The 26,268-nt window shown below is 41.8% G+C and overlaps 2 protein-coding genes across 3 annotated transcripts in view; both read left to right on the forward strand.

Annotated features, from left to right (window-relative positions):
* Positions 1–619: 619 nt before the first annotated feature.
* Positions 620–23,566, forward strand: MINPP1 (multiple inositol-polyphosphate phosphatase 1). The gene is made up of 5 exons (XM_005242592.4): positions 620–1,211; positions 1,463–1,651; positions 2,575–2,672; positions 4,505–4,638; positions 19,776–23,566. The coding sequence occupies exons 1-5, from the start codon at positions 650–652 to the stop codon at positions 20,173–20,175; spliced, it is 1,383 nt and encodes a 460-aa protein (XP_005242649.2). The 5' UTR covers positions 620–649; the 3' UTR covers positions 20,176–23,566.
* PAPSS2 (3'-phosphoadenosine 5'-phosphosulfate synthase 2) overlaps positions 20,712–26,268 on the forward strand; it is a 48,812-nt gene continuing 43,255 nt past the window's right edge. The window contains exons 1-2 of one of the 2 annotated variants that reach the window (XM_055793781.1): positions 20,739–20,831; positions 24,757–24,897. The gene's annotated coding sequence lies outside the window, so the exon portion shown is untranslated. Of the gene's footprint in view, positions 20,832–24,756; positions 24,898–26,268 lie in introns of both variants that reach the window. The other variant, XM_055793783.1, reaches the window with a different exon arrangement.

A 26,268-nucleotide genomic window follows, 5' to 3' on the forward strand; every position in this document is an offset into this window, starting at 1 on the left:
CAGACACCGCGCCTGGCTGGAAGTGTCCCCAGCTGCAAACTTCATACCCTCACTCCTGTCTTTTCCACAGCTGCGTGTTTCCACCTGAACCCGCTCCTGCTGGGTACCCATAAACCGTGTTAAAAAGACCTGACACCCCACATCGCCCTTGACCTGCAGGGCAATCCTTGGCAGCATCGGCCCACAATCCCTCCCACAGCAGCGCTGCCTGTACTTTTGAGTGGTATTTAACGGCTTTTAGGTAAAAAGAGCCAAACACAGTCTTGAAAGCCCCTTCTTGGCCTCACTTGCCTAATGGATTGGCTGGTGTGGAGAAGGACAATATGGCCCATGTTGAGGGCCAAGCCCTGCCCAAATAGGTGAAAGAGGGGAGAGGATCAGGGTCTTTAGCGTCGCGAAGGGCCCGAAATGGGGCAAGAAGGTATTTTAACGCACGGGTGCAGCGCTGGGGGGAGGCAGCCCGGCCCGAGGGGAGCCGCCCTCCTGACTCCACCAGGGCCTCTGCCGCCCCCGCAGCCCCGCCCGGGCCCGGCCGCCACCCCGCCGGGCTACCAGCCCCCGCGCTGCGGCGCGGCCCCAGAGGCAAGTGGAAGGCGGGGGACGGCGGCTCCGCTCCGCCTCTTCCTGCGGGAGCCGCGCAGTTACCGCCATGGCGCCGCGCCGGCTGGCCGCACCGGTGCCCGGCGCCGCTCTTCTCCTCCTGCCGCTGCTGCTGGTAGCGGCGAGCGCGGGACTGAGCGGCTACTTCGGCACCAAGTCCCGCTATGAGGAGGTGAACCCGCACCTGGTGCGCGACCCGCTGTCGCTGGGCCCCGCCGCGGCCGGGTCGCGGCTGCCCGCCGCCTGCGCACCGCTGCAGCTCCGCGCCGTGCTCCGCCACGGCACCCGCTACCCCACGACCGGGCAGATCCGCCGTCTGGGAGAGCTGCACGCCCGTCTTCTCCGCCGGCCAGCCGCCGCCGCGGCCTGCCCCGCCGCCGCCGACCTGGCTGCCTGGCGGATGTGGTACGAGGAGAGCCTCGACGGGCGGCTGGCGCCGCAGGGCCGGCGCGACATGGAGTACCTGGCCCGCCGCTTGGCCGCCCGCTTCCCCGCTCTCTTCGCCGCCCGCCGCCGCCTGGTGCTGGCCAGCAGCTCCAAGCACCGCTGTCTGCAGAGCGGCGCCGCCTTCCGCAGCGGGCTCGGGCCGTCCCTCAGCCTCGACAGCGACGGTAAACCCGGACACCGACCCCCCCCTTCCCCGAGGGAGCCCTGTGCCCGCGCTGAGGGGGCCCCGGGGCTGATGGAAGCCGTGGGGCCAGACCCATGGCCCCCACCCCCAGGCACCCTGCGTCCCCCCCGGGGACACCCATGTGGTGGGGGGACGGTCCCCGGGAGGGTGTCTGGGTGGCCGGGCCCCGGTAGCCCCGGGTGCGGTGGTGCTTGCACTGGCCGTGTCTCTGAGGCCTACGTTTGCTTTCAGAGGAAGAAGTTGAAGTTAATGATTCCTTGATGCGTTTTTTTGATCACTGCGCCAAGTTTGTAGCCTTGGTGGAGGAGAACGACACGGCGATGTGCCAGGTGAATGCCTTCAAAGAGGGGCCAGAGATGAGGAAGGTCTTGGAGAAGGTCGCGAGTGCCTTGTGTTTGCCGGTGGAGGACATAAACGCAGGTAATGACCGCCTGTTGCAGGTGGCTTAGGCTCTGAGCCTGCTGAGAACAACTTCCAAGACATGTAGTTAATGTAGAGCAGGCAATTAAAATATGCTGTAAGTTGGAGACACAGTACCTAATTAAATGCACAAGCCTGTAAACATGTATTGGTGTTGCAGTAAAAAATGCTTCAAATGCTTGCTAGTCGGTGTTCGGAAGAAAAAGATGTTTGAAAATACCTTTCCAGGAGATGAAATCAGCTTTCCCTTTGTTCAGAGGGATATGAGTATTGTTCTTTGAATTCTGCTTGGTCAAGCAGGTGTAGCTTTTATAAAACCTATTACAATTCAAACGCACAAATAATCTCAGGAAAAGGTGGACCTCTACCCTGTAGAATACTTGTCTAGAGCAGTGCTAAGTTTCCCTGTGTGGTCAAGTGGTGGGAGAGCCCTCGCAAACAGGTGTTGCTGCTGTTTGTAGTGTGCCCATAAAGCTGCAATCCCAAAGCTGCAGCACACTGCTGTTCAAGCTCAGCTGCCAATGTGGAGAGTGAGTAATGGTAGTCAAAGACCGCTCTGCATTGAACAGACACATCTTCCCTGTGTTCACTCTTTTGTCCTTTGTGGTGAGGAAGACACACTAGCGGTTGACAGCTATAGCATGTACATCAGCAGACATGCAGCATTTAATGTGAAATGCTCTTTCCCGTCATAGCAGTGTAATGTGAAAAGCTTGCAGTCCCAAATTTGGGTTCTGTGCAATAATTCTGTTGAAAACTGCTTATTTTTGGTGATGGGCCTTCGAACTGGTGATTATTTATTGGATTAAGTTGTTTGCATTGCTAAATTGCAATCGCATTTCATTTTAGAGGCAAGTTGAGAGAAAGTTGCTACTTCTGTAGTAGTGGTTTTATTTTTTGCTTGTTTGATGGTTTTATTGCAGATCTTGTTCAAGTGGCTTTTCTCACCTGCTCATATGAGTTGGCTATAAAAAATGTGACCTCCCCATGGTGTTCACTCTTCAGTGAAGAAGATGCCAAGGTATGTGGGGCTTTAAGCAGCCTGGTCTACTGGAAGGTGTCCCTCCCTGTGGCAGGGTGGTTGGAACTAGATGATCTTTAAGGTCCCTTCCAACCCAAACTATTCTACGATTTTGTATGTCCTAAATGGGAGAGATATTTGAGAAGCCTTCAAAAGATGCCTTAGTATTCAGATATAACTCATTGCACAGGCAAAAGTTCTAAGCTGTGTGCCCCTTATTCTGCAAACTAATGAAATACTACTTTGGTCTCCGAAGAGCTCTGGATTAATCAAGCAGCAAGACTGAAATACCCTTCTTTATCCAGACTTAAGTACTGGTGCCGTCTTGATTTGCCCTGATTAAAATTGTCTTTTCTTATTGTGCTTAATTCATACAATGTTTTCATTTCTGTGACCTCAGAAATGCTTTGGACAGCTTTGTTTTGCATATGATAATCATATGGTATAATGCCTTGATTCCAGAGGACATCAAATAAGGTCTTCTAGGTCCTGTGAGACTTCTCATATGCTTTTGGGGACTATCAGATCTCTAAACCTAATGCCTGTTAATAAACAGAGTAGAACCCAGATAACTGAGATTTATATTGGTTCCTCTCCTTTCAAAAAGTACCTTATGTACCTTTTGATGGTCAGTAAGGCCTCCTCCTGCAGCTCTTAAGGAAACTTAGCACCCTGGGAAAGAGGGGAGATGTCTACTTAGATAGGTGTTGGTTAAAGGGTAGGCAGTGGAATTAGGAGTAAACGCTCTCCTCTCAAAGAAGGTCACCGTGGACTTCTGTTGAGGCCTGTTCTGCTGAAGATTAGAGGTAACTTAGCAGTGAGGTGGGAAAGTTTCTTGATTATATGGAGTTACTTGGGACAGTAAGAATATGGGGTGTTTGAGAGGCTTTGCAGGGGGACCCTGTGAGGGTGAATTACACAGCAGTACAGTGGTAGATGGTGTTCACTGTAAAGCGCTGCATGAGGGGTGAGATGTTGAAGCTTCGTATATGTGGTGGCCGTCTCTCAGATTCATTGTGCCACTGAGAAGTGAAATTTTGATGGTATAGATCCATGAAAATGGCTGCTCAACTAAGTAAAATTAATGGACAAAAATACCCCCCCCCCAACTTTAATGCTGGAAAAATTGTAAGAAAAGGAACAGACAAGGAGGAGAGCATTGTGTGCTCTTACATAAATCCAAGGCACAGTTCTGTCTTTTTGGGATGTGTGCACGTCTTTAGAATGTAGAAATAGACAAACTGAGTTAAAGGTATGGGATTGATTCCATCTGAAGAATGATTAACTAAGCTAAGGATCTTTGACCTTCATAAGGCAAAACCAGAAATGCTAAAAAAGCGGTGGTAGTGGTTGTCTTGTCATGTGCAGTACAGAATGGGTACCAAATGAAGGTAGTAGCAGGCAGGTTTACAGCAGAGTTAACAATGTGTAGCCAAGCTGCTGGGTGCTATTAAGGCTAAAACTTGGTATGTTCAAAGGGGAGACTGAGTTATTGCAGGAGAGAATCCACTGAAGTCTGCTGACTTTGTAGAAAACCACTTTAGAGCTCAAAGCCCTGGGCTGAAAATTACTGAAGCCTGGGGAAGCGTGCCTGCTGTTTTCCCTAGGACTGATCCAAGACAAAATGTGGGATTTGACATCTCTTTAATTTGATCTTTTGTGTGTGGTTTTATGCTGAGGCAGTTTCAACTGGAGCCTTGATATTTGGGGACATGTGTGTCTGTGGAAGAGTTGTTGATCTTGTGCAGTGTGTGGCAGCATTGTTACTCCAGGTTGTGGAGTTTTTGTTTTCCCTTAGTGCAATAATAAATACTTGTGAACTCTAACTTTAGGTACTGGAATACCTGAATGATCTGAAGCAATACTGGAAGAGGGGATATGGCTATGACATCAATAGTCGCTCTAGCTGCATTTTATTCCAAGATATCTTCCAGCATTTGGACAAAGCGGTGGAAGAGAGCAAAAGGTAAATAAAAAGGCTGTTGTGCTTTGGCTGCAGGCTTTCTGTGGTCAATCCTGAGTTGGATTTAATGTAAATAAAAGTACTTTACTTCCAGATGTAACATTAGGAGAGTTTGACCTAGGAGAATATTAATGGAGATAATAAACTTTTTAATAGAGCAGCATTTCTTTGAAGAGTATATGTTTTTTTTCTTCCATTGGGGCTCTTGTCCCAGCTAATGTGTTTCCATCTTTTAACTTACTCATCCACACAGGTCTGCAAGGGACAGCCAGCTGCTGTGTCTGATAATGATGTTCTCTCCCTGCATAGTTTGAGAAGAGGCCATTGAGTTAAAACAATGACCGTTTTGTTTAAAATGTCCTTGTTAAAAATAATTTGTGGTGAAAATGGAAGACTGTGGGTTGAAAGCATCCCTATGATACTTTCTGTTACCTGGTTACTTAAGCACTTTGGTGTGGTAATCTTTCTTTCTGCATGTGTTTTGATTTGAGTCTCTTGTGTTAGTAAAGCTTTTTCTGTTCAGGTTAAAGGTGTTGAAATGTAATTATGGAAAAATAATTATTAGAGATTGTTCCAAACAGTGATTCTAGACCAGAACAGTCTGTTGCAGGATCCAAGAGGCCAGAGCTGCAACAGCAAACCTGCTTTGTTGTGACTAGGGGAGAGCAGACTTTAGGCGATATACCTGGTGTCTTGATTTGTTCCATGATCCAAAGTCTGTAGTTCCACCAGCCAGTCCGAGAACTCTGTTTAGGATATTTAGTCTCCCATCCTTATTCTTTTAAAGCAAAGCTGTAGTTTGGGAACAACACTGTAGCTGGAGGAATATATTAGGCCTTACAAGTACCTGTTAGTTAGCTTGAGGATACAGTAACCAGATGTCTTCAAATGGCGGTTTGTCTTCATCTGTTGCCATGAGTTGACAACAGTCACTTTGTGTCAGAGAAAGAACACTAGCAGTGGTACTCCATCCACTGAGTTGTGCAGTCCTCAAAACTGCCTTTGTAGTGTCATGGATATAGCCATCCCTATACTTGCTTAAAAATTAGACATGAGATGCCTGTGCTATTTTTGTGTATTGTTTACTCCTATGAGCTGGTGGTGTCAGTCATGAGTCATGGTTCAGTATCTGGTGCTGATCTTGTCTCATGAATCGGTGTGATGGGGAGGAGTAAGATAGGAATGAAACTGAGATCTGTTGTGATGTGGAGGAAACAAACACTTCAGATATGGCTTGGGTTGTTTGTGTCATAATTACCTGTATTTACTTTCATGTGCTGGTAAATTTTTTGAGAGCTGTTTTAGCCTTAAATGCTGTGCATTCATATGAGAATGAATTTACAACCTATGTGCATGTTTCTTGTGCAAACTGAGGAATTATAAATTCATTGTTCAGTGATCAGTCACATGAATTAATACCATAGCAGATAAATGTGGGAATATTTATAAAAGTACATGATATCAAGATATGATTGTAGGATTGTATACATATTGTGCCATTAAATACAATGTGACAGAAACCAATTTATAAGTAACTTTTAACTTACAACCAGAAAATTGAGCTTTGGTGTTAATATGTAAATATTAGTTACATGTGGTGGATGTTCTTGCATAGCATCCTTGGGACTTTATTTCTATATTCAATATATTAAAGTAGATCTACCTAACATAGCAGCATTTTAACAACTTTGATATTTCAGGAAGAAAAGCATGAGTCATAGGTATTCGAGGCTGGCTGTATGTACTTTTTTCCATGATAACCCATTGGAAGACCTTTTTTTTTTTTTTTTTCTTCCCCTTTTAGTTCGCAGATTGAAATCAGAAGTAGCATTAATATTTTGGGTTGGAGGAATGAACCAATGAAGTTGGTTATTACCATTGTATAGTAGAGAAGGGAGCAAAGAAGTTTGGTTCTTTTAGGAGCTCACTGACTGAGGATCCAAGCTGGACATTAACAGTGGTAGAACAACTGTGTTAGGTCAGTTGAAACATAATTCTCAGTCAGATGGGTTTTTTGCTGTTCCCTAGTGTGGGATTCGGAGAGAGACCCTGTGTTCATCACTGGACCTCAACATCCCTGTCACTTCAAGAGTTCATGTTAAATACATGGCATGGTTTCTTTCACCTAAAGGGGAGTTACCACTAGGTAAACAGTGCAAGTACTGTTTATCTTAATTACTTTTGGGATTCACCTGGAAAATCAAACTAAATTGTCTGTTTTAACAGTGTCAGATTAGTATGCAAGAAGGTAAATACATTGAAAATTTGCCGTTGAGATGCACACACAGACTTTTCCAACACTTGTATCCAGATGAGTGCTTTGGTCCTGCTCTGATAATTGTGTGAGTGCAGGGAAAGGGGCCATACAGGGTTGGAAATGAGAGCTGAGGATGGGAGCGTACAGGACTCTGCTGCGTTGGGTGGCAGCACAATCAGGAGCATTTCTGAATCTTGAACCGTGCTGTGCACCAGCCAGCACAGAGGAGACACCTCTGCATTTTGCCATGAATAGGTTAAAACTTGGAAGTTGCGAAGTAAAATAAGTTTGGCTTTGGAGAGGAGTTGCTGTGAATGAAAAGTGGAAATTTAAGACTCTGATAGCTCTCACTTTGGTAATGGTGAAGTCAAAGCAGTGGTTATGCTAAGATTACCATTTAAATACATTTATTCACTGTAGCTTTTCTTCAGCCTATTAGAGAGCAAAATGAAAAATACATTAGGGCATGGCTCATTAATACCCAACTCTTAACAGACTGACAGGCACACTGCTGTGATTACCTCGGTCATGTGCTCTGTGTCTGTCTACAAAGTAAGAACTGGGAATGGTAAGATCAGGAGGAAGTGCAGGTTAACAGAAAAACAAACAAGCAAGGCCCTTAAGACCCCTCTGTTCTTCTGAAATCTGAAAAACAACTTCTAAGTGTAGCTTGACTCATGTAAGGATCACTTTTGTTTCTTTTTAGGGTAATTTAGTTTTTGAATGACAGCTTTTCAGTCCTTAAATTACATGCACTAGTTGCAGCTGTCTCAACTGTGTTTAAGATCTTCCTGTAAGTTTAATAATAAAAAAATAAAGCTGTAGCTGAAAAAAAATAGTTATCTGTAAATCCAATTTGAGAGCTAGATCAGCAGTCACTAAACTACAAGGTGCAGCAGGCTTCTAGGGGAAGAGTGTGCGCCTGAGGCAGAGCACTAAAGGACTGAGAGAACTTCACCTTGTCTCTCAGCTTTGGCTGCAAAGGTTCAGTTGCAATCTCTGGCGTTCTCGTGTTGTGTTGCCACCGCAGAGGGAAGAAGACAGTGAGTTTATGTGTGTGTGTAAAGGATTGGAACCCTAAAAATTCTGCAGAATTCAAAGCTGGGTGAGCAATCAGTTCAGCGGCATCACCCGAAATGGGAGCTGAAAGCTGCTGAAGTGCGTTGCCTTGCACAAAAGGAGCATGTCACTCCATTCCACAACGTAAGGTGGCGCTCTTAAAGCACTGAAGACTTGAGTGTGACCTGAACTGGGTAACCCGGTGCGCTTAATATGTGGAAATCTGCCACAGCCTGTGCGTCGAACAGCTCGTGTCTCTTGCGATCTGGGGAGCAGAGGTGCACCTAATGCTGCTTTTATATAGGGAGAGGGGCTTATCCCGGATCGCACGGCAATATAAGAGTACAAATGAAAACAAGAAGCCATGCAAATAAAATATGCCTGTGTTAATAACAGTAGAAAATATTTTGTTGTGCATATGCATGTGCATCTTTTTTTAATGGTATTTATTTAATGGTATACTTAATGGTATACTTTTGCAGCAGTTCGTTAGTCAGAAAATGAACCTTTGAGGATGAAATGTCTTTTAGTGGAATGCTTTTTCAATTTCGTGATGTTTAACATTGATTTGTAACTGGCTGTTCGCCTTAAAAATTTAAGAACAACGAATTTACTTCCAGAGGATTATCTTGGCTCCAAGTCCTCTTTTCTTTCTTGAAAGTTTAGGTTGGGCTCTCCAAAAGTAGGAGGAGCATTTGTGTTTGAGCGAGAAGCTGAGAGATCTGGATTATCTGTTCTGCTCCAGGCTTGGCAGTGGGGAACAGTGTTGACAATGCTGCATTTTTGTAGCATGCTTTTAAGTATTTATATTCAATAGCTTTTTCCTGTTTTAGTTTCTAGTTTCAGCTGAATTATAAAAAGAAACCTTGCTTTTATTGTAACCCTGTTTCTTCCATGAAGTGATTCTTAACCTTGCAATCTGATTGCTCACTGAACTTAGTTGCCTTATTTAGTTGCCTTGTTAAAGCTCCCTTTTCTTTTTTCTGGGGAAAATACCTTCTGCTAATTAGTCTATCATTAAGAAAATGATGAAGGTTGTAATAAATACCTGTTGCTAATTAGTCCCATCTTGAATTTGCAGTGCAAAAGTTTCAGACGTTTTTAGAATCTTTCATCACAGGAATTCCAACAGAATTCTTGGTTTAAATAGCAATATTCTCTTCTGCGTAGGTCTTGCTGTACGGCAGGATGGTTTTGGAGGCTCCAATAAGGATTTTCACTATGATTGCTCTTGTCAGCTATCCCCCATCTGGACAGCTTTTGGAAAGGTGTTGGAATATCTGTTCAGGAATTTGGGTCTGAGGTTGAATTTATTGATAGTTGTGTTAGTGACCACCTACTGTTAGCACACCCATGCATGGACCCTATTCTTCTGCACCCTCGGTAGCAATAAGGTATAAATGGCTAATAAATGTTAAATCATCAGTAGGAAGCATCTACTTCTTGAAACCTTACCACAGTTCCAGTGGGCCTTTCAGGATCACGTTCCTCCATACCTTCTTACCAATCTGTCAGGAAATGTCATGGTCACATTCCTGGGAGATGTTGGGGGCCAGGACTCACTCTGCCTTGTGTATTTTCTTAATTACAAGAAAAAAAAATTCTATCACAAGAGTTGAATATACATTAAACCAGATGACTTGTACTGAAATGGCATACTTGGGCAGCTGTCTTAGACCTTAAAGCACTTTATTTTTGTGAAGACAGAATTGCATTTTTTCCCAAGTCTTCCTGCTACAGACAGAAAATACAGTCAGGCTATGCAACTGTGTGGCAAAGAAGCTAATGGGGAAATACCCATCACTAAACTGTTGTTTTTCCCCTCACTGCAGCTTAAGCCTTACCAAAAAGTGTCCCAGCTCTTCACTATATTGGTATAACTGCCAGGTAGTGATATGTGCGTGCATGTGCACTTGCAGTTGGGCTACTCTGGAAGAATCCTTGAAAGGCTGCTCTTACCAGTCAGCATTTGTTTACACAGAAAGTGTCCCATTTCCCAAAGCTGTGATATTTAGAGTCACTTCAACATGAGGATGTAGAGGAGCAATCGGCGAATATTAGCTTACCTCAGAAGAGCCATTGAGTTCTCTGTGGCTCTTAGATGGGCTACAGCAAGTGATCAAAATCTACTGTGACTTCCTTGCCTGCCCCCTGCCTTCCCCAGCCTAACATGGTGTGGTGGTAGGAATAACCTCAGATTCCATGGGCCCCTCATCCCTCCTCAAAAGGCATGTCTGGGCTGTGTGTTGCATTGGACAGCTGGGACTGCTAGCTCAATCCCATTGCTCACTGGCTTCTTGCCTTCTGTAACTCTTCTGGGACAGAGTTAATTTTCTTCTCAGTAGCTGGTACAATACTGTATTTTGGATTTAGTATTAGAATAATTTTGATAACACACTGATGTTTTTAGTTGTTGCTAAGTGAAGTTTTTACTAAGTTAAAGCCTTTTCAGTTTCTTGGGCCCTGCCAGCGAGAAGGCTGGATTTGCGCAAGAAGTTGTGAGGGGACGCAGCCAGGACAGCTGACCCAAACTAGCCAAAGGGATATTCCATACTGTAGAAAATCACGCTCAGTATATAAACCAGGGGATGCTGGCCAGGGGTTGCCAGTCGCTGCTCAGGGACTGGCTGGGCATCAGTCAGCAGGTGGTGAACAATTGCACTGTGCATCTCTTGGGGTTTTTTCCTTTTGTATTTTATTCCACTTTCTGTCTCTCTCATTTTCATTAGTTATTAACTAAAATAAAATACTATATTAATAATAAATTGTTCTTATCTCAGCGCATGAGTTTTACCTTTTTCCTGACTCTTCCACATCCTGCTGGGGGGGGCGGAGAGCAAGTGAGCGGCTGCATGATATTGAATTGCCAGCTGGGGTTAAACCAGGACATCTTGTTGGGAGAAGTGGCACACTGAACTTGGAAGGAGAAAGGGGTAATGTTATGGTCACAGGAGGAAGCCCCTCTTGCTGCAGCATATGGTATGGATCAGTAGGAAAACTGTACATAGAAGGAGTAAAAATGTGCATTGCTTTTCAGTTTCAGGTTTCTGTGGGATGCCCAGGTAAGCCTTACATCTGGGATCTGGGAGTGCTCTTCTGCTAACAGGAACTCCGTGTGTTGATGAGAAATCTGTGTATTTTGGTAGTTAATGCAATATGAATTTGCTAATCTTACAAAAAAAAAAAACCCTTAACAGCTACACACTCGGGCAGGGGTGGATTTGAAAATTGGTTCTGGTACACTTTAAGGATAATGGATATTCATTAAAGCTGTTTTATACTTTTTTCTTGTAGCTTCAGATATTTAACAAGTCTGCCTTTCTTACTCGTGAAAGAGAATATGAAATACTTGTTATTACTTGTGCTGTCCGAATGGATGATTGTAAGGCTCTGGAAGTTGGGACGTATGCTTTGTGCAGCCATCTCAATATTTAAAGTATGTGGCTAATGATTGAAAATACTAACCTAGCTGCACATGCACGTTGCAAAATATTTGGTGGTTTCCTCTGAGAGTCAGCAGATTCAAGATATTTAACAATGACTTATTTGAACAGAGTTCAAGATCAAGTGAAGGTTATCTTTGTGGTTATACCAGGCTAAGCCATATGGTAAACAACTTAATATTGCCAATTTATTGGCAGCTTTTATTGTTTCATGTAATTTGCCTTCCTGTTAGGAGGTCAGTTCGCAACACAATTGATAACCTTTCTGTAGTGATCTACTACTGTGCCCTAATCACTCCTTTCAGACCTATGACTCAGTACAAAAGAATTCAATATATAATATAAAAACAATTAACTGTTCAAAACTATCTTTTTATAGTATGTACAAAGGGAATAGAGCAAAAAGCTTCCACGTATGCAGTCCAAATGATGTAATTTGATTTAGAAAAACCTTTTTGCTCAGACCCAAATTGTTCAGTCATTTCTTTTAATAAAAATTCCTTCTTGCTGCTGGGATCCCATGTTTGCACAGTGCAGGTTCTTGGCTCTCTGGGTGCATTGGCAGGCTTGGGATGTCCTGTGTCCCTTGGTGGGAGCTGTAAACCAGTGTGTGTGATCACCCACTCAGTAGCAGAGCAGCTCCAAAGGAGAACTAGGGCTATGGACATGTAGATGTGTAATTTGCATTATTTGAAGTGCAGGGCAGTTTGTAGCCACATGCATACTACCACGGACTGACTTCAAGGTATATAGCAGTTCTTGCAGAGCCAGGTCATAGGCATCGGTACTGTGCTTCTCACAGGGTCGCTTTCTCAGTGGGCATGGAGGCATGGGTGGCTCTGTGTGCCTTTTGTATGGGGCCACTTCAGGGGTGTCTCCACTATGTCATCTGGCTCTTTGCGGTACTGGGAGAACCTGTGTTGAAAGCTTCTGTCCTAGGTGCTTGTCACCTCATCTGCTAATTCTATAGTGATATATGACTGGGCAGTCCAGAGAACCTCCGCTGGAAGCATGTCCTTTCATCTGTCTGCTAGAACTAGATATTTGAAATGTTGCTTGTGCCTTTTAAACCTCCCAGAATTTGCTTAATCTCATATTAATTACCTTATATTTGCTTGCTCAGGATTGCTCTGAAAAGATATCTCAGCAACTTTTATAGAGTCATTTTCTTTTATCTAAGGAATTAAAAAAAGCAAAACAATACCTAGACAACCAAAATGCAAATGAACTGACCTAACCAGTATTCACCTTAGGCAGGAAGGGTTTGACGAGTGGCATGACCCTACTGATTTGGTTTTGGCTTGTCATGATGGTTCAACATTTAGCATCAGCACGATGCTTTTGCACTAACACATTTAATCTCTGAGGTATGGAGTGGTGGGATCATTCACAAAAGAGCCTTTGAAACAGCAGCAGCTCTGAAGTGAAATGTAATGAAGCCTAGTTAGCTTTGGGTGATTGACTCCTGTGGGACTGCATAAGAGCTGTTGCCTTTTAAGCAGGGTTTTAAATGAGTTTTGTGTAGTCTGGTCAGCCTTTCAAGTTTGCCTTTGTCATGAGTGAGCTCATGTATGTTCTTGTTGGAAAAGAAGGAAATTTTTATTTGTGGTGGCATCTTGTGTTGGTACTGATTCTGGAAACTAATAAGCACAGCTGTTTTCTGTTCTACTACTTAAGATGTAAGTTTTGACACATAAGGACTTAATACCGTTTGACAGACACTTGGTTTTGCTTTTTATTCTTCCCACTGGTGATAACACTTAGCAGCGCCATTGTTAAATATTTCCGCTGCCCTCTTGAGTCCTACCTCTGTCACTGCATTCCCCGGTCTCTGCTGTTTCCTTGTAGATTTAAGGTTCCTCGAGCTGTTTTTTGCAGAAATAAATCACGGGGGAGGTGGGAGGGATGGAGAATTCATTCCATAGCTGAAAATAGAAAGTTTTGAGTCCTTTGTCTTGGCTTTCATATGGGGAAGAAAAAAGGCAGAATGTAGTCTAAGCTTGCTTTTTAAATAGTTGTTAAACCTTACCTTCTTTGAAGTTGTTGGAGGGATTTTTACATGAGGTTTGAAGGCTGGCAAGTTAAGCTTTGCTGTAGGAAATGTTTCTTCTTATCCCTCTATCTCTTGAGGTTTTGGTTATCTCTAGCTGAAAGTCACATAGCTGCTTAGGGAATAAACTTTAGTTGAAACAGAGTTCACTACTATACATCTCAAGTGATATATCTGTAGTCCTAGGAAGAGTAGGAATGATCTACTCTTGAGGATGGGTGAGCTGATGCAGAAGATTCAGTGTTAAACCCGAATCTGCTAAGATTAAGGAGAACTAGAATTTGTCTTAATGATAAATCCAATGTCTGTGCTTCTCTGTGGTGCTGCCTCTTCCATGGTGACAATGAGATTTTGGGATTGTGCTGATGAATTAATTGTTCAGTAACTTCAATTTCAGCTGTGGTCAGATTTACATAGAAGGTTACAGAGTGGACAGTTCAGTAGCTGAAGTTGACATATCTCTTCAATGAACCCTGCTTGTGTTCTGCCTAGAGTCAGCTGGTTCTGCTCCTTTGGAACTGCTCCGTGAAATAAATATGAAACCAATTGCTAGCAATCGCTTTCAGACAAACACAGTATTTTGTGGCAAAGTTTTATGCACAGCCTCTCCATCTCCCTTTAAAGTTGTTCTGAGATAGGTTTTTTCCTACTGATCACTGTGCTTTCCCAAGTCATTTACTATTAAATGAAAGGGAGGAAAAAAGTGAAGTATTGTTGGCATTTGTCAGAGTACAGCGTTGAGAACTTTGTCTGATACTTCCATGGGATGCTGAGTCATTAATCGATCGTCAAGAAGATAGAGTGTGGAAACCTCAGGCCTTCTGTTTAATATTTTATGAGCCTCTGCTACTGTTTTGAATTTATCAGTGTTTTGTTGATTGTGCTTTGCGCTTCTGTCTTTACTTTATCAGAAACAGGGGCAGTAGTAACCTTTGCCTGTGTACGTGTTCTGAAGAGGCAATCTTTTGTGATCTTTTCCATAATTAAAAATATTACTGTTGCTGTTTTAACCTCGATGGTGACTTTTATGGTTATTATCAGATGATATGAAACCACATCTGAACTGGAGTCATGACCCCAGAGAGTGAACAGGAGTGCTTGAGTAGTCTTAGAAATCAGATATCCAGTGCTGGTGAGAAATCAAGTATACTTGTTACCATGTAATACAGTCTGTTTCAGCTTTGTAATTGTATTTTTTATATAGTCTGTTTTAGCATGGCAATTATATTTTTTGTTTCAATGTAATCACTATGGAGAGAGATTACTAACCAACCCTGATTGTGTAATTTTATGCTAAGAGGGAAAGAGTCCTTTAAAACTTGTGATCAATGAGGAGGTGGTTGTATATGTAACTAACGAAACAAAATTGGATTTTCCTTGGGCTCTCCACATAAGGGAAGTAAATTAAGGTTCAGTGATCAATCAGCTGTAACTATAGTGTTGACTGGTTTTTTGAGACCCCTTAGAAGACTCAGAGATACCTGTAAGGAGCATGCATGACTTAAATAACATAGTACTGCCTGTTGAATGAATGATTTTTTTGAGAAATGTAACACATAAGTGTGGACTATATAATTGTGTTTGAATGAAACATATGGCATGAGTGTTATGTGAAATGATTCCCCGTGCGTCCAGTGCTGCAATAAAGAATGCCTGCTTCTTAATGCTGCATTGGGTTAAGGAGTTTTCTTGTTCCTGATTTTGGTGACATAATGTGTTAGAGAGTCTATTGAAAACTCCAGATTGTACCATATAAGGAAACATGTTTAATTCTTGTTAAAATAATACAGTGGGAGGGGTCTGCTTTGTCTCCCAAGGTAGTTTGGCCTGTTGGATGAGGATTTCATGAGACTAAAGCAGGTGAAATAAAATCTGAAGTTACAGTGAGAAAGAGAGCTTTGTTTATTCCTTGTTTTGTCTTCATAAGATTTTCTTTCCTTGTTCGTTAGAACCTCTCTCTGTGTGCAGGTGTATATGCTATAATTTGTTTCCTGTTTTGGAAATGTATGTGTTGCTGGTTTTTTAATGAAGTTAACTGTATTTTTTGTGATTTACTTCCATCCCAAGATTTCTGCTAACATCAGCTGGAAAGTAAAGCCAAACCTTGCTTAAAGCCAGTGTTGATAACCAGAAAGTTACTTTTTTCCCTTCTTCTTAACAGCTCTGAAACTTTTTTTTGGGAGGGTGTGTGTGTGTGAAATCCACTCCCTGTGGAGTGAGTAATGCCTATGTAACACCTGCTTTAGAAACTTCAGCAACATATTTACAGTACTAGCTTTCTTGCTTAGTAAACTGTAAAATACAGACCACTACTTTGGAAGCAGGCATGTGTATAAGAGTGTGCAGCTGGGACAAAATGAAAATGTGCTGAATTGCTAGAGCTGGGTGTGATAGTAAGTGCTGAAGAGGCTAAAAGAACTTGAAATAGCAGAAATAAGAGCCAGTGTTTATTGGTTTCAGGCAAGAAGCTGGGGGGGGGGGGGGGGGGGCTGGCAGGTGTGATGATTTAAGAACAATTCATTAAATAAAGGAAAAATGAAAAAAGCAGCTCCATGAGAGAGTAATAATTACAGGCCAGTCTAGTAGAAATAACAGCGAAGGCTAGTGTTGATAAGCACCTTGATGAATATGATATAACAAAGTAGTGTTAGTATGGCTCTTTGAAAGGCAAACATACCTCTTGGAGCTTTTGGGAAGGATCAGCAAGCATTCTGGGAGACAGTGTGATTTCCAAACATCTTTCAACAGGTTTCCTTATCAAAAGAAATGAAGCAGTTGGGGTTAAGGGGGAAGGTCCTTACATGGGTAAAAAAAATGAACGAAAATACAAGAAATGGAGAGTAGGGATAGCAGATTGATTTTTTTTCTTTTTCTTTTTTTTTTTCTCTCTCTCCTTCCTAGTGGAGGCAGGTCACTAGTGGAGCTAGATCTGCAAAGATCTGGGCTGCTGAGTGGCATTGCAAATGCAGCACTTTTATTCAAGATAATTAAGATAAGTTGTTTCCACTAGGAGCATTGTAAAAGGACCTTGTGAAACTACCTGGGCTTGAAAATTGCAAAGTAATCCACATGGTAAAAAAAATTCTGATTATCATCTGTTAGGCAGAATCTGGGACAACTTACTGCTCAGAAGCTGAGTTTTGAGGTCATTATAGTTGTCTGGAAGTGTCTTTGAATGGAATTCTGTAAGATGATTAGAAAAGGTGTTAGATGTCATGAATTAAGAAAACTGCATCATCGGTGCAGCATGGTTTTACAATGTAGCTTACTGTCATGAGTGTCGTGCATTTCTGATACTCTGATCTAAAAACATGTAGCTCATTTGGAAAAATTGTGGAGTGACTAAGGTAGGATTTTTCAAATTGGAAAGAATATTATTGCAAAGTTGTAAGTGGAAAGGATTAAATGCTACATAGCATCTACAAATAGAAAAAGCGAGCAGTGTGTGAGGTTGTGCAACTCCTTGCCACAGGATGTTGTGCATGCTAGAAATGTACATACATTTAAGGAGAGTCTTGGCAGAGGAAAGATTCATTGAATCTACATTACATAGAAGCCACATCAGGCCCAGGAGATCTCTGAGCTGGAAATTGCAGGAGGTCAAAGGAATAGCCTTCTGTCGTCTTCTGTAGGCTTGTGGGGTTTTGCTGCTGTTCCTGTTTATCGACTGACAGGAGGGATGTGAATGTGTCCTAAAACCTAAAAATACTTCCCTGAAGGTGTGTGTGGAGGGAGAGGATATAAATGAACTAGCTGAATGAGTAAGAGGAGAGGACAGAAAGGAGGGGGAAGGGAAGAGAAAGGGGTCAAAGGATCCAAAAGCTTCACAGCTTTAAAATGAAGGAAGGGGTCATAAATAACAAGAAATGTAGGCAGAACCACTGATGTTTTTTGAGGAGCTGGAAGAGGTGCTGTAGTGAATAATGTATGCCTCTTGCTGCAGCAAAGGCATGGGTGGAAAAAAATGCAACATCCTCCATATGAAACCTTTCTGTGGTTTTAAAGCTGCTTTTGAACAGGAAACAAAGGCAGGTTTCTGATACACTTTTTTAAAGTGATGTTTTGCCTAAAGGGACAGTATGTGCGTGTATGTGCATACATGTCTAAGGAGTACAGTCAGAAGAGCTGCAGGCTCACCAGGGAGCAGAGCGGTGCAAGGTGTGTTTCAGACTGCACAGACACCAAGGCTATATTGAGCTGGTAGTACAGACCCCATCCTGTGCCAGGACTGAATTACTACTTACCTGATCAAAGTTTGAATCTACAGGCAAGTCCTCCAGTTAAACATTTTTCAGTTTTGCTTGAGAGATTAGGCTGGAGCAGAGGAGACTCCTCCTTTTCAGGCCAATCAAGATGTGTCGTATCTGTGGGTGGACTTTACTGGCAGCCGGAGTGTTGCCAAAGATTCACCTCTCTCATGAAAGCACTCTTTACATGTGCTAGAACAAGTGATGTGGGCTTCTGTCTGCCACTTGGAGATGGTCCCAAAAAGCCATCATCCTTCTCTGGAGCAAGGGGCGGATTTTTATCTTGCCTGATGCTTCCTTCTGCAGCGAGCCAGCTCTTATCTTTCCTTTGGTTGAACAATGTGTAACCTTTTGTTCACAAACTGTCTTTGTTTTAGGCTTTGGTTGTGGTACAAATCAGAGGTTTAATTTGTTGGCTAGCGTGCTGGGGGAGTACAATCTTTTTGACTAGCTGATGTTCTCAAGAATTAGTAATAGCAGTAGTCCTGTTCATAATCTGGACTAATAAATTGTGGAGGGACAACTGTTTTCCTCTAATGACTGGATCGCTGTCTTTGGACTAAGCTTTGGTAAATGATGGACCTTCCAAACAGCTGAACTGTATTGGAGTAGCAGGGGAGGGAGCACGGGGAAAGGCAGTATTTTGCTATGAAATTACAATTATTGTTCTAGCATGATACTTGGTTAAAAGCATTGGTGATCACAGAGGTAGGCAAGAAACACTCTTTAAAATCCTGCATTGGTGGTGGTGTGCCAGGGGAAGCCACAGTTTGTGTGTTAAGTCAGTAATATGTTTGCTTGTGGAGGCAGTCGTGATTGTAGTTAGGTCAGGGGGTAGTAGGGGTTTACTGTAGTTTCTTAATGTCCCAATATGTTTCTATTTAGGCTTAATTTGCATCTTGAAACTGAATTGTCACTTACCCTTTATTGTAGCAGTTGAAAAAGGTTTTTGATCCTCAAATCTAGCAAAACTAATGCTCAAAACGTTAAAAGTTTCCAGGTCTAAAATGATCATAATGTGGGGGCTTCTTTTCACTGCATCTTGGATTAATTTAGGCAGAAGCTTATTAAAAAGACTTTTAAAAATTATGTGTAGTTTGAAGTATTTAGAATAACTAAAGAATAAAGGGTACGTTTTAATAATAATTCATTGGTCTTTGAAGTGGATTTTGTCCTGGATGACCTAACTTATTAGTTCATTACACTTTGTCATTCAGGTACTTTTTGAATCTGCCAGGGAACAACAACAACAAAAAAGGACTAACTCTAATCAGTCCTATTAAATGCAGCTCAGCATCCCAGGAAAACCTGTTATATTGTAGCTGTAGGTTTGTACTAAAGCAAATCTGTAAAACTTACAGTAAAAAATTCATTTGGTTTAAAAAAAAAAAAAAGTCCCAGGGAGTTTTTCCAAACAGGCTGTGGCGGAGGAATGGCTGTATGTATTGGCAGTGGATCTGTGTGACCAGTAATGAGTTACTGTGATGTCCTTGAGCCTTCCCATGTGCTGACAGTGGAAGGGCACTCTGTCACATCAGATGAAGGACTTGGTTTGGTTAGTATGTTAACAGAGCTTTGCAGCTGGCTTGGTGATTTGCTGCCCTTCTTTCAAGTTCCTGATGGGAGGAGGCAATGCTATTTAAAAATCTTACTTAATCCAAAACCAATATATTAACTATAGCATGATTGCTGGATCATCCCATACCTGGGAAGAACACAAGTGATTAGGCTCACACAGGGAGTTGGAGAGATGTACTGAGTACATGCACTCACACCATTAATCTGTTTCTTGCTTTTGTTTACCATATTTACATTAGGCTCTAGCTGTAGCCTAGCTACATTTATTACAATTTTTTACCTTTTATGTAAGAGCCAATACCTTCAATTGGGACAAAATTTAGGAAGCTTGAATGTTTTTAAAAAAGTTTGTAATAGACTGAAATTCCCAAACTGGTTTTTATCTGGCACTAGAGTTCAAAGTCTACTTCTTTAAGCCTTCATTGCTGACAGCTGTGCAGTATGTTGCTATGTTTGTTTTTAAAGCACAGGCTCTTGCTGATCCTTTGCACCTTGTTCTTTTTTAGTTCAAAACCCATTTCTTCACCTCTGATTATACAAGTTGGACATGCAGAGACACTTCAGCCATTGCTTGCCCTTATGGGTTTCTTCAAAGATGATGAACCCCTCAAGGCAAACAATTACATCAGACAAACGCATCGGAAATTTCGCAGTGGCCGGATTGTGCCTTATGCAGCCAACCTGGTATTTGTGCTTTACCACTGTGATCAAGTGAAAACCTCTAAAGAAGAATTCCAAGTGCAGATGCTGTTGAATGAAAAACCGATGTTGTTTCATCACTCAAACGAAACCACCTCTACTTATGCAGACCTCAAGGACTATTACAAGGACATCCTGGAAAACTGCCACTTCAAAGAAGAGTGCGAATTACCAAAAGTTAATATTACTGCTATTGACGAGCTTTGAGGGAATGAAATGGAGTGAGTGTTCTGCAAATTGATCTTGGTTCTGTTGGACAGATGTTGTGAACAAGCACTTTTGATGACTTGCTGCTGCTGTGCTAACTTTATAAACTTGCAGATTTGATGGGTTGTCTCAGCTCAATGCACTGTTAATTTATTACATAAGCAGAATTACATAAACGCTGTAACAGGGATGTTGAGCATTTGTAACATATGTGCTGCAAGAGGAAGTGTATTTGTATGTTTATATGAATGAATACGTAATTTCATTGGTCATTTCTCTTACAAATGTTCTGTAGCTGGACTTAAGAGCTGGGGCAACTTCTGTTGTCGGAGCTGAAGGTGGTTGCACTGATTCAGTATTGCTTTGTGCTGCCTGTTTTGCTAGCTACTGTTTTCCTGTGGCAGGCATGAGATAACTCAAACCTGTGCGCTTTTTTGCTCCTTTTCCTGAGCTTCTAGGAGGGACACTGTACATAATCCTTCTCCACAGCTGCCCAGCTTCTGCCTGGAATGCACCATGAGAACATCTGTTTCTTGGGCATTTAAAACAGGAGTTGCAATGTTCCTGCATGCATTACCTGCCTGAAAAGGGTCAAGGAGTTAAGTCTTAAAAGTCGTCATCATCAACCCATCCTGCATAGCAAGTTAGCCTCCAGGGTAAGTAAACTATCTTTAAAAAGAAGTAGAAAAAGGAAAAGGAGAAGGCAAAAAAAATAGAAAAACAAGGGGAAGTAGCCACTCTTCCATTAAGGTGCTCTGGTTGGTGCAGCAGTTGTTCTCTAAGTAATCTGGTGAGTTCTTTCACACCATCAATTTCTAGTGTTAAAGATTAGGGCTAGGGCATTTAGGTTAGGCTCTGCTATGGCTATGAAAGTCTTGGTCCTGTCCAGATGCTGACAGTTTTTCTAGCAGCTCTGGTTGGAAGGGACCTCTGCAGGTCTCCAGTCCAGCCTCCTGCCTGAAATGAGATTGTTGCTCACCCTAAATCCAGGCAGGTTTTGGACTGTAAAAAGTATCTGGCTGAGACTTGACTTCTGCTAGCTGTAAAGCACCAAATGCGGTGTCAGTTACGTAGGCCTTACACATTTGGTGTGCCACTGTGTTCTTGAAGCTGGTTTTGAAGAAGTCAGTTGCATACAAATACTGGTAATAGTTTAAAGCAACTGCACGTAAAATATGACACTTGCTACTGAAAGTTGGAAAGCATTTTAGAGCTCTGCAGTGTGGCAGAAAAAGGAAGAATGAAGGTAATTGTCCAGAAATGTGTGAAATGTAGTAAGCTGGATAAAAATTCCTTCATTGCCCAGAAGGAAATGGCTATGTGAACAAGTTGTCCCAAAGCAAATGAGGGTGTAGATTTATGGTGCTGGTAGCACTTAAGTGTGTACTTAATGCTCTGTAACGAGTGTTCCATAGTTCACCCCATGAAGTGAGGTATAGTTTGCTGTGTTTACTGGGGAGGGGGTGAAAGGTTGGTATAAGCAGTTACCACAGGGTGTCAGGTGCACTGAAACGCCGATAGCCGCATTTGCTGCAGGGTATATATATACAGGGTATATAACATTTTGGTTTGTAGGCCCACCTTCAGAACTGGGAACTTAACTGCTACAAAAACAAAACCAGGAAAGAGAGAGCTGAGGAGTTAAACTTGGTGTATAATTTTTTTATTTTTCTTAGAGGACTTAGACTTTTGTCACTTTTTTTTTAATAGGGCTTGTATAAAAGCACTTAAGGCTTACATATCTGTAAGTTAAGGAGCAATCGAAAACCTGGGTTTTACTGTTGTACTCTGAGTTAAGGGCTTTTCCCGACATTGGGACATAGGGGCCCTGTTTCACTAGCACACTGATTTCTGTGGAGGCCAAGGTTCTGATCACTGAAGATATGATTAAAACTGGTGGATATTTCAGCATTAACATTCCAGTGAAATACTTGCCTGTGTTAGCTTTGCAGCTCTTTGTCTGAAACAGGTGAAATGGTTTGGGAGAAGTATTGATGCTGAAACAAATGTAGGAATATAGGACAGATAACTGTCAGCCCCGGCATATGACTTACTGCTTTATCAGTTTTGCACGTCTCCTTTTTTACATGATCCTATCTTGAGACTAAGTCAACTGATAGTAATTTCTGTGACAGATGCCTGCTACAAACTTTGTTGCAACATTTGAGGCAAGCTACAAAGAAATGAACCTTTGTTGAAATGCAGTTAACTTTGGTAAATAGCAGATAAAAGAGTGAGAAAATCCACCTTTGAACAAATATTTTTTTCTGTAAATCTGTCTTCTGTGATGATTCATTATTTGAACAGAAGGGTGAAAGCCTGACTACTGGAGATGAATGGAAGATTTCTGTTGTCAGTTCAGTGAGACTGATTCTAGGACATTATGTTTACTTGAAGGATATATCCTTCTTCCTTATGGAGGAGGATTATGCTGCACTTGACTATTTTTTTTGATCATGTGCCATACCAGGTGGAGGAACCAAAGAATTCCTTCTACAGTGAAGTACCATTTGCTTCTGTATTACCAATTTGATTGTGTGCTTAAATGCTGTGCAAAGGGCTTCAAGGATGACTCCAGAGGCTGTTTCCTATTTTGCCTTGGAGTACAGGTCCACCATACCTCCAGCATAACAGATATATCTTCAGTGGCTGTCAGCAATTAACTGAAAATTAAAACATGCTATTTGGTTTCTGATACGTATTTAAAGGATGTGGTGACTCACTCCTTTAGCAGAATTAGAGGCTCAGTGTGGAAATGTAGAATTGTAGCAATGTAAGTGTTTGGTCATGTTTCAGGCACTTGTTCATATGACTGATTCTTACCATTAGGGAGGTGACTTCACTATGACCCTTTTATTTAGTAAGTGTATAAATTTGCTTATATGCTACAGAGGAAAACTAAAATGGATTGAAATATTTCCATAAAGTTGGGCGCTGAGTCAGTGAGCAGTATTTGAACAAGCTGCCATATTCATGGCATTGCAGATTACCACATCCTGAATAAGTCCTGCAAGAAAAATAATGCTTTCTCTTCCTTCATATGGCTCTGGACAAAACACCTCATCTCAGTCATCTATCGGGGACTTTGCAACCTTTCTCAAACTGGAAGCTTTCATTGATGAAAAATACCCACAGTGTTCTTGGATGCTGGCCTTAAATACCTTTGAAATTTATTTTATTTTGTTAAATGTCTGAAGCTTAACTAATCTTTCTGACAAATTCATTTTTTTTTTTCCTTCTTGTAAATACTGCTACTGTAATTCTGGTTAGCATTGAGTTGTCAAATCGCTGGATGCAATGCAGCTTTGTAATAATACGGTACTAACGGGATGAATTTGAGAACATGTTTTGGATTTTTAGTGCTGTGAAATAAAACTGCACACTTTCTTCATCTCTGTTTTATGAGCAGTAATAATGACATGATATTTAGTATAACAGCTGTGTTCTGCTTCAAAATATATTTGGTAGGTTGCTATTGCTTCCATTGGTGTCTCTGATTATTTTAAGTTGTCACATGGATATAAAATGCCTTAATAAGGTTTCTACTCCCACATTTTGAGGTGAGTGAAAATTTACGCTTATTTCCAGGAGCCCTGGTTTTAAAAACAGCAATAGTTTCTTGACAAGATTTTTGCAGATACTATTACTATAGTATGCAAAATGTCTGAAATGTCCTGCATTTTGAAGTGGAGTGACGGTTGCACACACGTTTTTGTGCAGTTCAGAATCTGCTGCAGTATTTTTTTTCTAAATATTATGACTCTCTCAATAAGAGATTGACACTGTTGATTTGATAAAGAATTAGAAGCATATGCAGTACTTTCTAACATGTCATTTCTTATAGGTATTTAGCAATTTTCCATGTTCTTGAGTATCCATTAGCTACATTAACACCTGTTAATTCTCTGATCACCTGTAGGTAAAAATGAAGCTTTGCCTGCAGTGTGCTTACGTGCTGAGGATGCACCATCCACCACCACCCTTTTTCCTTTTTAGATATATAATATATTAAATAGTCACTGTGTTAGTTGTCTAACTTTTGAAAAGGAAGTTAGTATTATCAGATGTTAGTTTGCAGTCACTGGTGTGGCAGAAATAATGGTTTATCTTTTGAGTTGTTAAATTTTTGCTTTCCTGGGCTTTAAGTTACTAAGGCTATTTAAGTTACTATAAGACTATTTCTTATGATTGTCAGACTAATTTCAAACCTGGCCATGCTAAGGGTGGACCTTGCTGATCTGGAGTGAAGGTGTTAGGTGTCCTCCACAGTCTTCAAAGGGTAGTCACTTATGGACCACGAGACGGATTATATACAGTGCAAACAGTATACATTGTTAAGATTACCAAGGCATGGCACCAGGAGCAGGTGAGCCAGGGGAGAGCTCGTAACTTGAAGATTTATAGAGATATTTTTTTTTCCCCTACTGTTCTTCCTGGTATGAATTTGTTGTCTTGAGGCCAGCTTCACTTCCATTACCTGTGTTGTCAAGTGCTGGTGAGGCCACGCTTTGGTTTTGTGCATGGTGTAGTGGGTTTATTTGTTTTAGAAGTCCCATCTGGTTTTTTCTGTTACTTTGACAGATTGGTGTGTGGGTGCATTTTGTGTCTGATATGTTGCCACCTTCAAATTAGTCTTCATCATGAAGACTCAGCAACTCCTGTGTATCCAGTTCAGCTTTTGAATGCTGTTTTTATGCCTGATTTCTCAGGATTTGTGGTCCAGTAAGTAGAAAACTATTTCTAAATTGCTTTGCTTCTGATGTTGATAGTGTTTTTGAAGAGGGCTTTCATTGACTGTTAAATATATGCCACGCCAGAGCTAGGTTCTGCTTCCAGATCTGATATAGGTACATGTTTGTAAAGGCTTTACAGTGCTTTTCCCCTCCCTTGTTTGCTTCCAGAAGTGGAATATGAAGATTACATATAGATTAACCTGTATTTACGGCTTTTTTTCCAACTTAGCTCAATACTTTCAAGAGGTATTTTTACTTAAGACAGAGGAGGCAGGAAGGTTCAGGCTGATGGCATGTGGTCTTTATGGTGGTGGATTTTTTTTATTTATTTTTAACAATTCCTTTGAAAAAGGGTTTAAAGCAAGCATTGCTTTTCTGATAATCTGTGGAAAGGTTTGAGCATATCTGTTCCTGTGTTTAACAAAACTAAATAATTTGTGTTCAGGGAAGGGATTGTCATTGAAAGGCTAGGGTGGAAGGAGCTAGTTGAATTATTTGTTGTTGTTGTTATTATTTAGGGGTCAGAAAAGCTCTGCAGACTTTTCCACAGTAGTGATCTGTAGCTCTCAAACGCTTCACTGGATGTGACAACAAATCCTGAACCTCTTACAGAAACAGAAAATGCCCAGCTGGTCCTGGGAAGCAAAGCCAGTACCCGCGAAAGGAACCAGGTTGGATCAGGCTGAAGGTCTTGGTGACCTCTGGCTTTTGGGTAGGACACGGTGCCTAAGCAAACATGTAGGGATAAGAGCAAATGTTTCCCCGTATACTCCTGATTACCAGCCGCGTGTGGCTACAAGGGTTTTTTTGAGCTAAAGAAAGTGGGTTTGCATTTAGCTTTATATGTAGCTCTTAATGAATTTCTCTTCTACACTCTTCTTGTGTTGCTTTCTGAACGCAAAGCACTAGATTTGCTTGCGATGGCGTGTGATGGATGCTGGAGCTTGATTGCTGGCTTTGTGAAAGTCCAGCTCCTTCAGTTTCATTTGAGCCGGCCACCTGCTAGACTGAAAAGCTAGGAGCTGTGATTTTAAGAACAGTAATGGCTTTCTGACATACTTGATTAGCAGAGTTAGTTACCGTATGTAAATGCTAAAGCTTCGCAGTATATTCTGGAGCAGTTCAGTCATTTTGTGTGATGCAGATCTTGTTTCGGTGTTGTGTTTTCCTGAACCCCAGCAGTTCATTTGATTCCTTGGAGCATTTTTATTGGGAGAGGAGTTAAACATTTGATCTCTTTGCATCCTACTTGTGCTACTTATGACTTGTGTTTTCCCCTGATGGGAGAGACCCATCTTGCTTATTTGTTCCTTGTGGTAAAATCATGCTGTTCTTCTGATTGTTATCATTGCTGCTTCTG

The sequence above is a fragment of the Falco peregrinus genome, chromosome 1 (genome assembly GCF_023634155.1).
Source record: "Falco peregrinus isolate bFalPer1 chromosome 1, bFalPer1.pri, whole genome shotgun sequence".
Lineage (NCBI taxonomy): Eukaryota > Metazoa > Chordata > Aves > Falconiformes > Falconidae > Falco > Falco peregrinus.